This window comes from Vidua macroura, chromosome 35 (assembly GCF_024509145.1).
Source record: "Vidua macroura isolate BioBank_ID:100142 chromosome 35, ASM2450914v1, whole genome shotgun sequence".
NCBI lineage: Eukaryota > Metazoa > Chordata > Aves > Passeriformes > Viduidae > Vidua > Vidua macroura.
Window position 1 is genome coordinate 592872 of NC_071605.1, and position 13525 is coordinate 606396.

The following is a 13525-nucleotide window of genomic DNA, read 5'->3' on the forward strand; positions in this document are numbered from 1 at the left end:
CTGCTGCACAGTCTGAACTCCCTGAGCCTGCAACTCAACGCCGAAGCTGGAAGGAAAGCAGCCAGGAAAGGGGTGGGCAGGAGGTTGGACAGGGGAGGAATCACTGGGGCAGGGAGAGCCCTCCCAGCCCATGGAGCCCAAGCTGTGCCTGACCCCACCTTGTCCCCAGCCCAGGGCACCGAGTGCCACCTCCAGGCCTGCCCTGGACCACCTGCAGGGCTGTTGAGACCTCCAGAGATCCGTGCCAGCTGCAGGAGATCGCCCCCAGGAGCTCTGCAGAGCCAGCTGGGGCGTGAGGAGCAGCAAGCCCAGTCCTTGCTGCACGTTCGGGATGTTGTGTGGGGGAGGGAAGAGTAATTCTGGCTCCAAACTGAGCCCCCGAGGCTCCTCTGACGTGTGTGGAGGAAGGAAGGTGTGGAGTCATCCTGGGGGAGAGTGCTGTGGGGTGGTGATGGCAGCAGCGAACTGCGCCCGAGGATTAATCATTAATTAATGATGTGGCTTCAGCTGCTGGAGGGGGGAAAACGCTGCCAGCAGCCACAGGGCTGCTCATCTCTTGGGCTGACACGGCAGGGAGGAAGTGTGAAAGCAGCTCCAGGGTGCTGCAGGACCTTGGAAACTGCAGCCCAAGGCTTGAGCCCGCTGGAAAGGAGGAGAGGAGGGAGCCAGTGAAGGCAGAATGTGGGCGAGGACAGAAAACTCGGGAAAATATTTAAATTCCTCGTGCCTTCCATCATTTCCTGGAACACTCTCCCAATATTTTATGCAGTCCTCAAGGACTCTGGAGGCTGTGCCTGGGAGGCTGTGTGCCAGAGGTGAGCGCTGCCAAGGCAGGTGCTGCTGCAGCCCCAGGTGATGCCAGGAGAGCCAGAGCTGGGCCATGGCCACCGCTGGGCCAGGCCTGCTTGCCACGGGAGCAGGGCTCTGGCTGCCCACGGGGCTGGCCTGGCACGGGGGCTCCACGGAATGCCACGGGCAGGGCAGGACAGGAGCTGCTGGGATGGGAGAAACCCTGGGAAAATCCTGCATTATCCATGAGGGACATGGACAGGAGCTGCTGGGATGGGAGAAACCCTGGGAAAATCCTGCATTATCCATCAGGGACATGGACAGGAGCAGGAGCTGCTGGGATGGGAGAATCTCTGGGAAAATCCTGCATTATCCATGAGGGACATGGACAGGAGCTGCTGGGATGGGAGAAACCCTGGGCAAATCCTGCATTATCCATGAGGGATGAGAGCACAGGGGCAGGAGCTGCTGGGATGGGAGAAACCCTGGGAAAATCCTGCATTATCCATCAGGGACATGGACAGGAGCTGCTGGGATGGGAGAATCTCTGGGAAAATCCTGCATTATCCATGAGGGACATGGACAGGAGCTGCTGGGATGGGAGAAACCCTGGGAAAATCCTGCATTATCCATCAGGGACATGGACAGGAGCTGCTGGGATGGGAGAAACCCTGGGCAAATCCTGCATTATCCATGAGGGACAGGGCACAGGGACAGGAGCTGCTGGGATGGGTCACACATGGAATGGAGCAGGCATGGAATGGGACAGACAGACAGACATGGGTCACACATGGAATGGGTCACACATGGAATGGGTCACACATGGAATGGGTCACACATGGAATGGGACAGACAGACAGACATGGGTCACACATGGAATGGGTCACACATGGAATGGGTCACACATGGAATGGGACAGACACACATGCAATGCAGCAGACATGGAATGGAGCAGCTCTGGGTTCTCTTCTCTTTGGCTGGGGAGAAGCAGCGAGGAGCACTCTGCTCTTCTCCAGGACGTGGATGAGAAGGGGCCAAATTGCAGATATTGCATGGGGGGTGAAGGGCCTGGCAAGTGCCAGACCCGTGCCAGTGCTGAACCCTGAGCAATTCCCCAGCCTGGCAAGTGCCAAATCTGTGCCAGTGCTGAGCAATTCCCCAATCTGGGCAGTACCAGATCCGTGCCAGCCCTGAGCAATTCCTCAATCTGGGAAGTGCCAGATCTGTGCCAGCCCTGAGCAATTCCCCAGCCTGGGAAGTGTCAGACCCATGCCAGCCCTGAGCCCTGAGCAATTCCCCAGCCTGGGAAGTGTCAGACCCATGCCAGCGCTGAGCCCTGAGCAATTCCTCAATCTGGGAAGTGCCAGATCCATGCCAGCCCTGAGCAATTCCTCAATCTGGGAAGTGCCAGATCCATGCCAGTGCTGAGCCCTGAGCAATTCCTCAATCTGGGAAGTGCCAGATCCGTGCCAGTGCTGAGCAATTCCCCAGCCTGGGAAGTGCCAGATCCATGCCAGCCCTGAGCCCTGAGCAATTCCTCAATCTGGGAAGTGCCAGATCCGTGCCAGTGCTGAGCAATTCCCCAATCTGGGCAGTGCCAGATCTGTGCCAGTGCTGAGCAATTCCTCAATCTGGGAAGTGCCAGATGCATGCCAGCCCTGAGCCCTGAGCAATTCCTCAATCTGGGAAGTGCCAGATCCATGCCAGTGCTGAGCCCTGAGCAATTCCCCAGCCTGGGAAGTGCCAGACCCGTGCCAGCCCTGAGCCCTGCTATTCCCCAGCCCCGAGGACATCCCGGACACTGTGGGTGATGCTCCTGTGCTCCAGCACAGGGGTGGGGAACAGGGACAGAAGGAAACCTCTCAGGCCACAAAGCCTCTCAGGAAACGTTGCTTTCATGAAGACAAAATGACAGAAAACGAAGGAGGCAAAGCCCCAGTGGTGGGTCCTGGGCAGCACCCCTGGGCCCCTGGGCCTCGCTCTGCTGCTCCAGGCTCCGTCTCCTCCCGGATGGGGGAACCCTGGTCAGGGCTGGGATGCTCATCCACAGCTGACAGACACAGCCAGAGCGCTAAAAATAGATTTCAGCAAGATGGATCCCTCGCTGGCCACGGCCTGGCGTGATAAATGCACTCCTAACAGGATCAAGAAATGTGGGCTTTGCTCCCAACGAACTCAAACCGAACCACCGAATGACAAAACGTGTGCGCGGTTTGATTTCTGTAGCTGCAGATTTCCTCTGAATGAGGTGGTTAAAGGGGATTAAATGAGAAATGAGGAGTCTGATGAGCAGGGCAGAGCACAGCGAGGAGCACGGCTGAGGAAAGCATCTCTCACTGCTGCCACGAAACCGCCAGCTCCCAAAATACGCTTTGCAGGAAGGCTAATGCATATGAATTCAGGGGGCTGGGGAGGATGGGTGACATTTGTGGCTCTCTGGGTGAGTAAGTGTGTGCTTCAGGCAGAGGTGGAGGGCTCGCAGTGCCCTTGGCTCTCGTGCCCAGCTCTGCTAGTCATGGGCTCACACATTTCCACAGGCGAGGAGCAGCTGGGGCCCAGCAGCGCTCCCTGCTTTTCCGACGAAAGGGAAGCATTTCCCGGCTTGCCATCCTGCTTTTGCCATTCCTGGCTTGGCAGCAGCAGCAGCAGCAGCAGCACGAGATGCAGGGGAGCTGCAAGCCCTTCCCAAAAATCCCGGGGAACCATCCCTCGCCAGGCTGGGCCCACACACGGAGCAGGGAAACGTCAGGGGATGACACGGGCAGAGGCACAGAGCTGCCTCGTCACGGCACCAGCCTCACCCTCCTCCTCCTCCTCCTCCTCCTCCTCCTCCTCCTCCTCCTCCCTGCTCAGCACTTCCAGTGCTGCTCGGAGCTCTGCACACACCGGGGGCAGGCAGCATTCCACTCCTGGAGGAGCCCCAGAGTCCCTGGGGCTGGAAAAGCCCTCCCAGCTGTGCCCCATCCCCACCCTGTCCCCAGAGCTCTGAGTGCCACCTCCAGGGATGGGCACTCCAGACCCCCCTGGGCAGCCCCTGCCAAGGCCTGAGTGCCCTCCCCAGGGAGAAATTCCTGCTGCTGTCCAGGAAGTAGCAGCAGAGAGGGTGACATTGACCCTCCAGCAGTGCCACGGTGCGGGGTGGCCTTTGGGGTGTCTTTGGGGTGGCCTTTGGGGTGGCCTGTGGGGAGGAACCTGCCCTGGTCCCCAGGGCTGGGGGTGACCCTGGGCTCCCTGTGCCCCGGGGCTCCCACAGCACTCCCAGCACTCCTGCTCCCTGGAGAAGGAGCCCCTGGGAGGGCAGGACAAGCCCCAGCTGCCTCCCCTGAGCACGGGGCAGTGAACCCAGCTCCACGCTCCAGCCACAGAGCAGCAGAGCACGTCCAGAAGGGCTGGGAGATTCCCCAGAGCTGAGAGGGACCTGGGGAAGCAGATCCCCAGGATTTACAAAGCTGGGGAAGCAGGAGCCCCAGGAATTACAAAGCTGAGAGGAATCTGAGGAAGCAGGAGCCCCAGGATTTACCAGAACTGAGGAAGCAGGATCCTCAGGATTTACAGAGCTGAGAGGGACCTGAGGAACCTGGAGCCCCAGGATTTCCCAGAGCTGGGGAAGCAGATCCCCAGGATTTCCCAGAGCTGGGGAAGCGGATCCCCAGGATTTCCAGAGCTGGGGAAGCAGATCCCCAGGATTTCCAGAGCTGGGGAAGCAGATCCCCAGGATTTACAGAGCTGAGAGGGACCTGGGGAACCTGGAGCCCCAGGATTTACAAAGCTGGGGAAGCAGGAGCACCAGGAATTACCAGAGCTGAGAGGGACCTGGGGAAGCAGGAGCCCCAGGATTTCCAGAGCTGGGGAAACAGATCCCCGGGATTTCCAGAGCTGGGGAAGCAGATCCCCAGGATTTCCAGAGCTGGGGAAGCAGATCCCCGGGATTTCCAGAGCTGGGGAAGCAGATCCCCAGGATTTCCAGAGCTGGGGAAGTGGATCCCCAGGATTTCCAGAGCTGGGGAAGTGGATCCCCAGGATTTCCAGAGCTGGTGAAGCAGATCCCCAGGATTTCCAGAGCTGGTGAAGCAGATCCCCAGGATTTCCAGAGCTGGGGAAGCAGATCCCCGGGATTTCCCAGAGCTGGGGAAGCAGATCCCCAGGATTTCCAGAGCTGGGGAAGCAGATCCCCAGGATTTCCCAGAGCTGGGGAAGCAGAGCCCCAGGATTCCCAGAGCTGGAGAAGCAGATCCCCAGGATTTCCAGAGCTGGGGAAGCAGAGCCCCAGGATTTCCAGAGCTGGGGAAGCAGATCCCCAGGATTTCCAGAGCTGGGGAAGCGGATCCCCAGGATTTCCAGAGCTGGGGAAGCAGATCCCCAGGATTTACAGAGCTGAGAGGGACCTGAGGAACCTGGAGCCCCAGGATTTACAAAGCTGGCGAAGCAGGAGCACCAGGAATTACCAGAGCTGAGAGGGACCTGGGGAAGCAGGAGCCCCAGGATTTCCAGAGCTGGAGAAGCAGATCCCCAGGATTTCCCAGAGCTTGGGAAGCAGATCCCCAGGATTTCCAGAGCTGGGGAAGCAGATCCCCAGGATTTCCCAGAGCTGGGGAAGCAGATCCCCGGGATTTCCAGAGCTGGGGAAGCAGAGCCCCAGGATTTCCAGAGCTGGGGAAGCGGATCCCCAGGATTTCCAGAGCAGAAGGAGCAGCTGGCCCCGGGCTGGAGCCGGGAGAGCCGCTGCCCCCGTTTGCTGTGGATTTCCCGGGCCGGGGCCGCTCCAGCAGCTGCTGCGGGCCTGTTTGGAAAAGGCAGCTCGTGGTGTCCCAGCGCGGCCCCTCTGATCTCCGGAGGGGAGAGGGGCTCCCGGCTAATTCAGAACACGCCCGGAGCCCCTCCTGCACCCCGGGAGCCCCCCGAGGAGGGCCCGGCTCTGGGAGGCTCCGTCCTGTCCCTGGCAGAGAGCGCAGGGAGCAGCCGGGGCTGCTCTGCCCCTCCGGGGCTGCTCTGCCCCTGGAAAAGCCCCTGGCATCAGCCAGCTGCTCGCTGGAGGTGCTGCTGCACCACCCCACATCCCACACCCCACATCCCAGATCCCACAACCTAAATCCCACACCCCACATTCCACCCTCCATGTCCTACACGCCATGTCCCAGATCCCACATCCCAGATCCCACATCTCAAATCCCACACCGCGCACCCCACACCCCACACCCCAGATCTCACACCCCACATCCCACATCCCAAATCCTACACCCCACATCCCACATCCCATGTCCCACACCCCACATCCCACAGCCCATATCCCACATACCACACTTCACACCCCACATCCCACATACCACACTTCACACCCCACACCCCACATCCCACATCCCACATCCCACACTTCACACCCCACATCCCATGTCCTACATCCCCCATCCCACCCTCCATGTCCTACACCCCATGTCCCAGATCCCACATCCCAAATCCCACAACCCAGATCCCACACCGCGCACCCCACACCCCACATCCCACATCCCACATCCCACAACCTAAATCCCACACCCCACATTCCACCCTCCATGTCCTACACGCCATGTCCCAGATCCCACATCCCAGATCCCACGTCTCAAATCCCACACCGCGCACCCCACACCCCACATCCCAGATCTCACACCCCATATCCCAGATCCCACACTTCACACCCCAGATCCCACACCCCACATCCCACATCCCAAATCCTACACCCCACATCCCACATCCCACGTCGCACACCCCATATCCCGTATCCCATGTCCCCACATCCCACGTCCCAAATCCTACACCCCACATCCCATGTCCCACACCCCACATCCCACACCCCACATCCCAGATCCCACACCCACATCCCATGTCTTACACCCATGTCTCACATCCCAGATCCGATGTCCCACATCCCACACCCCACACCCCATATCCCAGATCCCACACCCCACATCCCATGTCCTACATCCCACATCCCATCCTCCATGTCCTATACCCCATGTCCCAGATCCCACACCTCACATCCCACACCCCAAATCCCACATCCCACACCCCACACCCCATGCACGGCTCAGCCCCCAGAACTCAAAATCCTACAGCCCAAATCCTACACCCCAAATCCCACATCCCACACCCCACACCCCACACCCCAAATCCCACATCCCACACCCCACACCCCACACCCCACACCCCAAATCCCACTCCCCACACCCCACACCCCACACCGCACACCCCACGCACGGCTCAGCCCCCACAACTCCCGCTGTGCCCCTCGTGCTGCCCCAGGGCAGGCGGGGCCCTGCACGCTCCCTGCCCCGGGATGGGAACCCCAGGGGGAACACCCTGCCATGAGAGAGGACCCTAAATCCACCCAGTGCCACCCTGCCATGAGAAAGGACCCTAAATCCACCCAGTGCCACCCTGCCATGAGAAACGACCCTAAATCCATCCAGTGCCACCCTGCCATGAGAAAGGACCCTAAATCCATCCAGTGCCACCCTGCCATGAGAGAGGACCCTAAATCCATCCAGTGCCACCCTGCCATGAGAGAGGACCCTAAATCCCACCCAGTGCCACCCTGCCATGAGAGAGGACCCTAAATCCAACCAGTGCCACCCTGCCATGAGAAAGGACCCTAAATCCCATCCAGTGCCACCCTGCCATGAGAAAGGACCCTAAATCCCACCCAGTGCCACCCTGCCATGAGAAAGGACCCTAAATCCCACCCAGTGCCACCCTGCCATGAGAAAGGACCCTAAATCCCACCCAGTGCCACCCTGCCATGAGAAAGGACCCTAAATCCATCCAGTGCCACCCTGCCATGAGAGAGGACCCTAAATCCAACCAGTGCCACCCTGCCATGAGAAAGGACCCTAAATCCATCCAGTGCCACCCTGCCATGAGAGAGGACCCTAAATCCCACCCAGTGCCACTCTGCCATGGCAGAAGGACCCTAAATCCACCCAGTGCCACCCTGCCATGAGAAACGACCCTAAATCCACCCAGTGCCACCCTGCCATGAGAAACGACCCTAAATCCACCCAGTGCCACCCTGCCATGGCACAAGGACCCTAAATCCCACCCAGTGCCACCCTGCCATGAGAGAGGATCCTAAATCCATCCAGTGCCACCCTGCCATGAGAAAGGACCCTAAATCCATCCAGTGCCACCCTGCCATGGCACAAGGACCCTAAATCCCACCCAGTGCCACCCTGCCATGAGAAAGGACCCTAAATCCCATCCTGTTCCACCCCTGCCATGGCAGAAGGACCCTAAATCCCACCCAGTGCCACTCTGCCATGGCAGAAGGACCCTAAATTCCATCCTGTTCCACCCCTGCCATGGCAGGGACACTGCCACTGTCCCAGCTGCTCCCAGCCCCAGTGTCCAGCCTGGCCTTGGGCACTGCCAGGGATGCAGGGGCAGCCCCAGCTGCTCTGGGCACCCTGTGCCAGGGCTGCCCACCCTCAGACCCTGCCCCATTTCTGCCATGTGGGAACCTTTGGCATCCAGGGGTGACTCTCTCCTGAGCACAAAGTCGCTCCTTGGAGAGTGAAGTTGCCAGGCTTGGGGAAGTTTTTCTACAAAACCCCCATTTCCTACGTTTATTTTGGATGTCTGCTTGCCTGAGCTGCCCATCTGAAAGCTGCTGGCTCTCGGGCGCGTGCGAGGTCCCTTTGCCTTCGGTCTGCTCCGTGTGGCAGTGCAGCACGGGAGCCTGGCCAAGGTCCAGGACATCCCTCGGGCTCGAGACCCTGACATGGAGCCAAAAACACCTGTGGCTTCCATTTTAGCCCGTGGAAAAAGCTGCCAACTTTGTATGAGGAATTACAAGTCACCAGGGTTTGAGTGGTGTGATATTTGAACTAACACAGGGTGGAAAAGTAGAATTTTGGGATTTTTAGAATGGGGTTCAGGGGGTACAAGATGGAGGGATTTGGGCGTGTCCTGGCCTTCTTTCCCTTCGTCTTGTCCTCCATGTCTTGGTGTGGTGGTGACACTTTTCTATTGGTTTAGGATGGGGACACAGATGTCAGATATTGGTGCATTGTTACAAACAGTCTGTATGTAACTTCTGATATAAAAGGTAAACACTGCCCAGAGGGCAGGGCAGGTGGCCGTGGCTTCCTTTCTGGACAGACCTGGGCAGGTCAGAGACAGAATGTTACAGATAAGGAGAAATAAACAACCTTGGAAGCACAAGCATGGAGGCAAAACCACCCGTGGCTTCCATTTTAACCTACAGAAAAAGCTGCCAATTTTGTGTGAGGAATTACAAGTCCAAAGAGTTTGAGTGGTGTGGTGACTAAATAAACACAAAGTAAAAAAAGTAAAATGTTAAGATTTTTTAAAATGTGATTCAGGGGGTCGAGATAGAAGAATTTAAGCGTATCCTGACCTTCTTCTCCTTCCTCTTGTCCTCCATGTGTTAGTGTGATAGTAACACTTCTCTTGGTTTAAGGTAGAGACTCAGTATCTAACATAGATAGTAAGTATTAACACAAAATTATAAACTAACTATACGTGACTGTTGATACAAAGAGTAAACGCCACCCAAAACACCACAGACAACTTACTAAAAAGACCTCAACAAATCAGGAAAAAAATATTATAGATAAAGAAAAAAACAACAACAAAAAAACCCCACAACCTTAAGGACGCGATCCGGATCATTCCAGACTCCTTCTTTGGCTGTGGGGGGCTAAGAAACAAAGACTTTTACAATCTCAAAGTGACTATGAAACAAAACAAACACCCGAAGATCACCGCCAGCCACACCTCAGTCACACCTCACCAGCCACACCTCTGCAGAGCCTCGAATTCCCCGGCCCTCCCCAAACCCCGCCGCCAGCTCCAGCTGTTCCGGGCAGCAGAGCTGGGAGAGACCTTCTGGACACGGAGCCTGAGCTCCTGCCACACCAAGGCCTTGTGCCTTTGCCCAGCAGGGCAGGGATTCCTGGCTGGGAGGGCGGGCAGGCCCTGGCACCTGCCCCTGGATCCCTGGCAGTGCCCAAGGCCAGGGCTGGGAGCAGCCTGGGACAGTGCCGGGTGTCCCTGCCATGGCAGGGGTGGCCCTGGCTGGGATTTAATGCCCTTCCCCAGCCAGAGCAGCCAGCGCTGCCCTGCCCTGGTCCTGATGCCCGGAGGGAGTGCCCAGGGCGCAGCCCCGGGGCGCAGGGTGCTGTGCCAGCCTCACCTGTGCCAGCCTCACCTGCTGGGCTCAGCTCACCTGAGGGGCTCCTTCCTGCTGCCAGCAGGGCAGGGTCAAGCTGCCAGTGATCTGCAGGGCTGAAGCAAACCTGGGCTGCTTCCAAACCAGCCCCACGTGGGGAGGGGCAGCGCCCGACGACGGGGCTTTTCCAGGCCAGGGAACCCTGATCTCTCTGAAAGCACCTCCCTCCCCTGCACCGGGTGAAATTCAACAGGGAAAGGGGCAGAGAAAACAAAACTGAGGTTCACCCGAGCAGGGCTTGCTCGGAAGCATCCACTCATGGAATGGTTTGGGTGGGATGGGTCCTCAGGGCCCAGGCAGTGCCAGCCCTGCCCTGGCAGGGACACCTGGCACTGCCCCAGGCTGCTCCCAGCCCTGGCCTTGGACACCTCATCAGTTCAAACACCGAGTTTTCTGTGTCTGCGCTGGTTTAATTCTCGGCGGATTTAAGCACATCTGCTTCAGCCTGGTGGGACTGGAGGGCTGTTTCCAGCAGTAAATCACAAACACAATGCCAGCCCTTCTCTCTAAACCCACTCTGGGCTACGCGACGATTCTGGCCGTCGGCGCGACTTCCATTTCACTTTGCTAAATAAAAAAAACAGCCCGAGAGGTTTCAGGCCGGGAGCATCACGCGAGGCCGGAGCTGCAGCTGGAACTGATATCCCCTGGCAGAGGCAGGCTCTGAGGTGGGACAGTTCTGCTGCAGCCCTGGGGATGGATCGATTCCAGGGACCGGTTCTCCCCGAGCCGTGGCACGGCTGCGTGGCCGCCTGCAGCGCTGGGATTTCTGGCTGCAGGTTGTAAATCTGTGATGTCGCAGTGCAGCAGCCACCAGGCACAGGGGAGGGATCGCTGCCCTGGCTGACACCACGTCTGGGCCAGCAGCACCCACCCTCAGCACGCCCCAGGCCCCGAATCCACGACATTTCTGCGATGCCAAGCAGCGCCAGGCCTGCGTTTTCTGGGTTTCTTTATCTTGCTTCTAAGCCTGCTTCAAATCAGCTATAACTACAAAAAAAAAAAAAAAAAAAAAGGGAAAAACACTCTGCAGTTAAAAGGCTTTGCTCTTGCAGCAGAGCCATAATTGGTCCCATTTGTCAAGGAGACCCTTGGCCAGAGAGGAGACACCCAAACACCCTCAGCCGCTGTCCTTGCCAGGGGCACTGAGATCTCCTGTCTCTGCCACACCCGGGACGCCTTCAAAGGAGAACTGAACAATAACTGGGAACAATTCCTCCACGGAATTCCTTCGTGGAATTCCTCCACCTCAAACCCAGCCCTGCCATGGCAGGGACACCTCCCACTGTCCCAGGTGCTCCCAGCCCCAGTGCCCAGCCTGGCCTTGGGCACTGCCAGGGATCCAGGGGCAGCCCCAGCTGCTCTGGGCACCCTGTGCCAGGGAACAAATCCCGATTCCCAGTATCTAACCCAAATTTCCCCTCTTTCAGGCTGGGCCCACCACTTCTTGCCCTGTCACTACAGTCCCCAGCGAAGTGTCCCTGTCCACCTCCTGGGAAGTCTCCACAGAACCTTCTCTCCTCCAGCTGAGCAGCCCCCAGGTTTGCAGCCCCTCGTGGCACGAGGCTGTGTCCCCCTGCAGCTCTTCCCTCTGCTCCATGCCCGAGTGCAGGAGTGTATTTGTGAAAGAACGAACTGGAGGGGGGCCAAGAGCGCCGGAGGAACCAGCGACTTCAAAAAGACAAAAGTTTACAGCACAGTTAGTAAAAGAGTGATTTATGCCCCACAGGATGGCTTGGTTGTGTCAGGCCGTACCTAAACCCCGGAGCTGCACAGAACATGCCTCAACAAGATGTTTCAGGGCTTCCTTTGAAAAAGACAACCCCTATAAAGAGACGAGGTGGAAAAAGGGACGGTTCCCAGCAGAGGCGAGGGCCAAACCAGAGCAATAAAGCCTGTGCAACAGATGATGAACGGAGCCCCAAATTGCTGCCATCTGTTAGCAACCTTTGCCCAGAGAAATGAATTTCATGTGAGGTCAAGAAATCCCAAACTGCCATTTCCTCATTACTATTAATAAGGGCCAGGTGCTACATAAACCACCAGTGGATCCAGATGTCCTTCACGTGGCTTTGATTACCCTTCCAGGCTGGATAATGATCCCAGGGAAAGTGCTGCAGATGCACCCAGGGAAACAGGGTGAGCATTAATTCTCTGCAAGTGGATCACTGGGCTTTGGGAGCATTCTTCACCCCCAGCCCACGGGGTGGGCACGGCTCAGCTCCATGGATGTTCTCCTGCAAGGAGCGCTGGGGGATGGAACTGCCTTCTGCTGGATTTCCCATGACTGTGGATGGAAGGAATTTTGTCAACTCCTTCTAAAGCCCACCAAATGGGAAGTTTTTGTGGACTCGCCATCCCTGGCAGTGCTGGACACTGGGAGCAGCCTGGGACAGTGCCAGGTGTCCCTGCCGTGGCACTGGATGCCCTTTAAGGTCCTTCCTACCCAAAGCATCCCTGTGGCCCTGTAAGCAATCCCTTCTCCGGGTGACAGCCAAGATGCCAGCAGTGCCTCTCACCTGGATTTTATTTACATCCTGGCGGATGCTCCTGAGCACCTGAAGAAGCCTCGGCTCTCCCTGTGCCTGAGCAGTTCCCCGGCGAGCAGCGGGAGAACGCTCAGCCCTGGGCTCGGGTCGTTCAAACGCCGCGGCTGCCGGGCACCGTCCTGGCAGCAGCCAGGCGTGTCTGGGTGCCAGGCTGGTGCTGCAGGCCAGCAGCAGGAGGCAGGGGCGCAGGGAGGGATGGAGGGAGGTCAGCAGGGCGTGCTGGGTCCCGGCCGAGGGAGGGGGAGCGCGCTGCCCGCGCTTCCTCCGGCTCTGGGAGCGCTTGACTGCAGAGTGGAGAGAGCATGGCTTCACAAGAGCCCGTGAGATTCAGCAGGGAAGCAATAAATATTTCACATCCTGGACTCCGCAAGGACCATCGCTTTAACCACTTAGAGCCCGTGCCCAAAGAAAACACGTCAGAGGAGAGCATTCCAGAGTGCAGCAGCAGCAGCGTCGCGTCTGCCAGGGACCGAACAAACAGCGAGCAAAGTCAGAGCCTGCCAAGGCAAAGGCAAATCCTCGCACAGCATCTCTGCAGCCACGGCAGCGCCCTCCCCGCGACGGGAACACAACTGCCCCGCGCTCAGGGATCTCCGTCCCCAGACAAACGCGTCTCTGTGGCAGCAAAACCGCCCGTGGCAACGTGGAAGGGACGTGAGAAACGGCACCAACGCGTCCCGGCGGTCCTCGGGAGCAGGGCACCACGGGTGGCAGCACCCACGGAGTGGGACAGGGCCTGCCCTGAAAACCCCACTGATCTCGCCAATGAGGTCTTAATGGGATTGATAAAATACCCAGGGCCAGGCTGCATGGGGCTGGGACAGCCTGGGACAGTGGCAGTGTCCCTGCCATGGCAGCGGTGGCACTGGCTGGGCACTGGGACACCCTGGGACAATGGCAGTGTCCCTGCCATGGCAGGGGTGGCACTGGCTGGGCACTGGGACACCCTGGGACAATGGCAGTG

General features: G+C 58.4%; 1 protein-coding gene across 7 annotated transcripts in view; it reads right to left on the bottom strand.

Moving 5' to 3' along the window:
• DTNB (dystrobrevin beta) overlaps nt 1-13525 on the bottom strand; it is a 188488-nt gene that overhangs the window by 42344 nt on the left and 132619 nt on the right. Inside the window, exon 19 of one of the 7 annotated variants that reach the window (XM_054002119.1) lies at nt 10256-11002. The exons of the other annotated variants lie outside the window; for them this stretch is intronic. Within the exon in view, the coding sequence (XP_053858094.1) occupies nt 10997-11002 (6 nt within the window). The 3' untranslated portion in view covers nt 10256-10996. Of the gene's footprint in view, nt 1-10255; nt 11003-13525 lie in introns of those variants that run through there. 7 annotated transcript variants of the gene reach the window in all.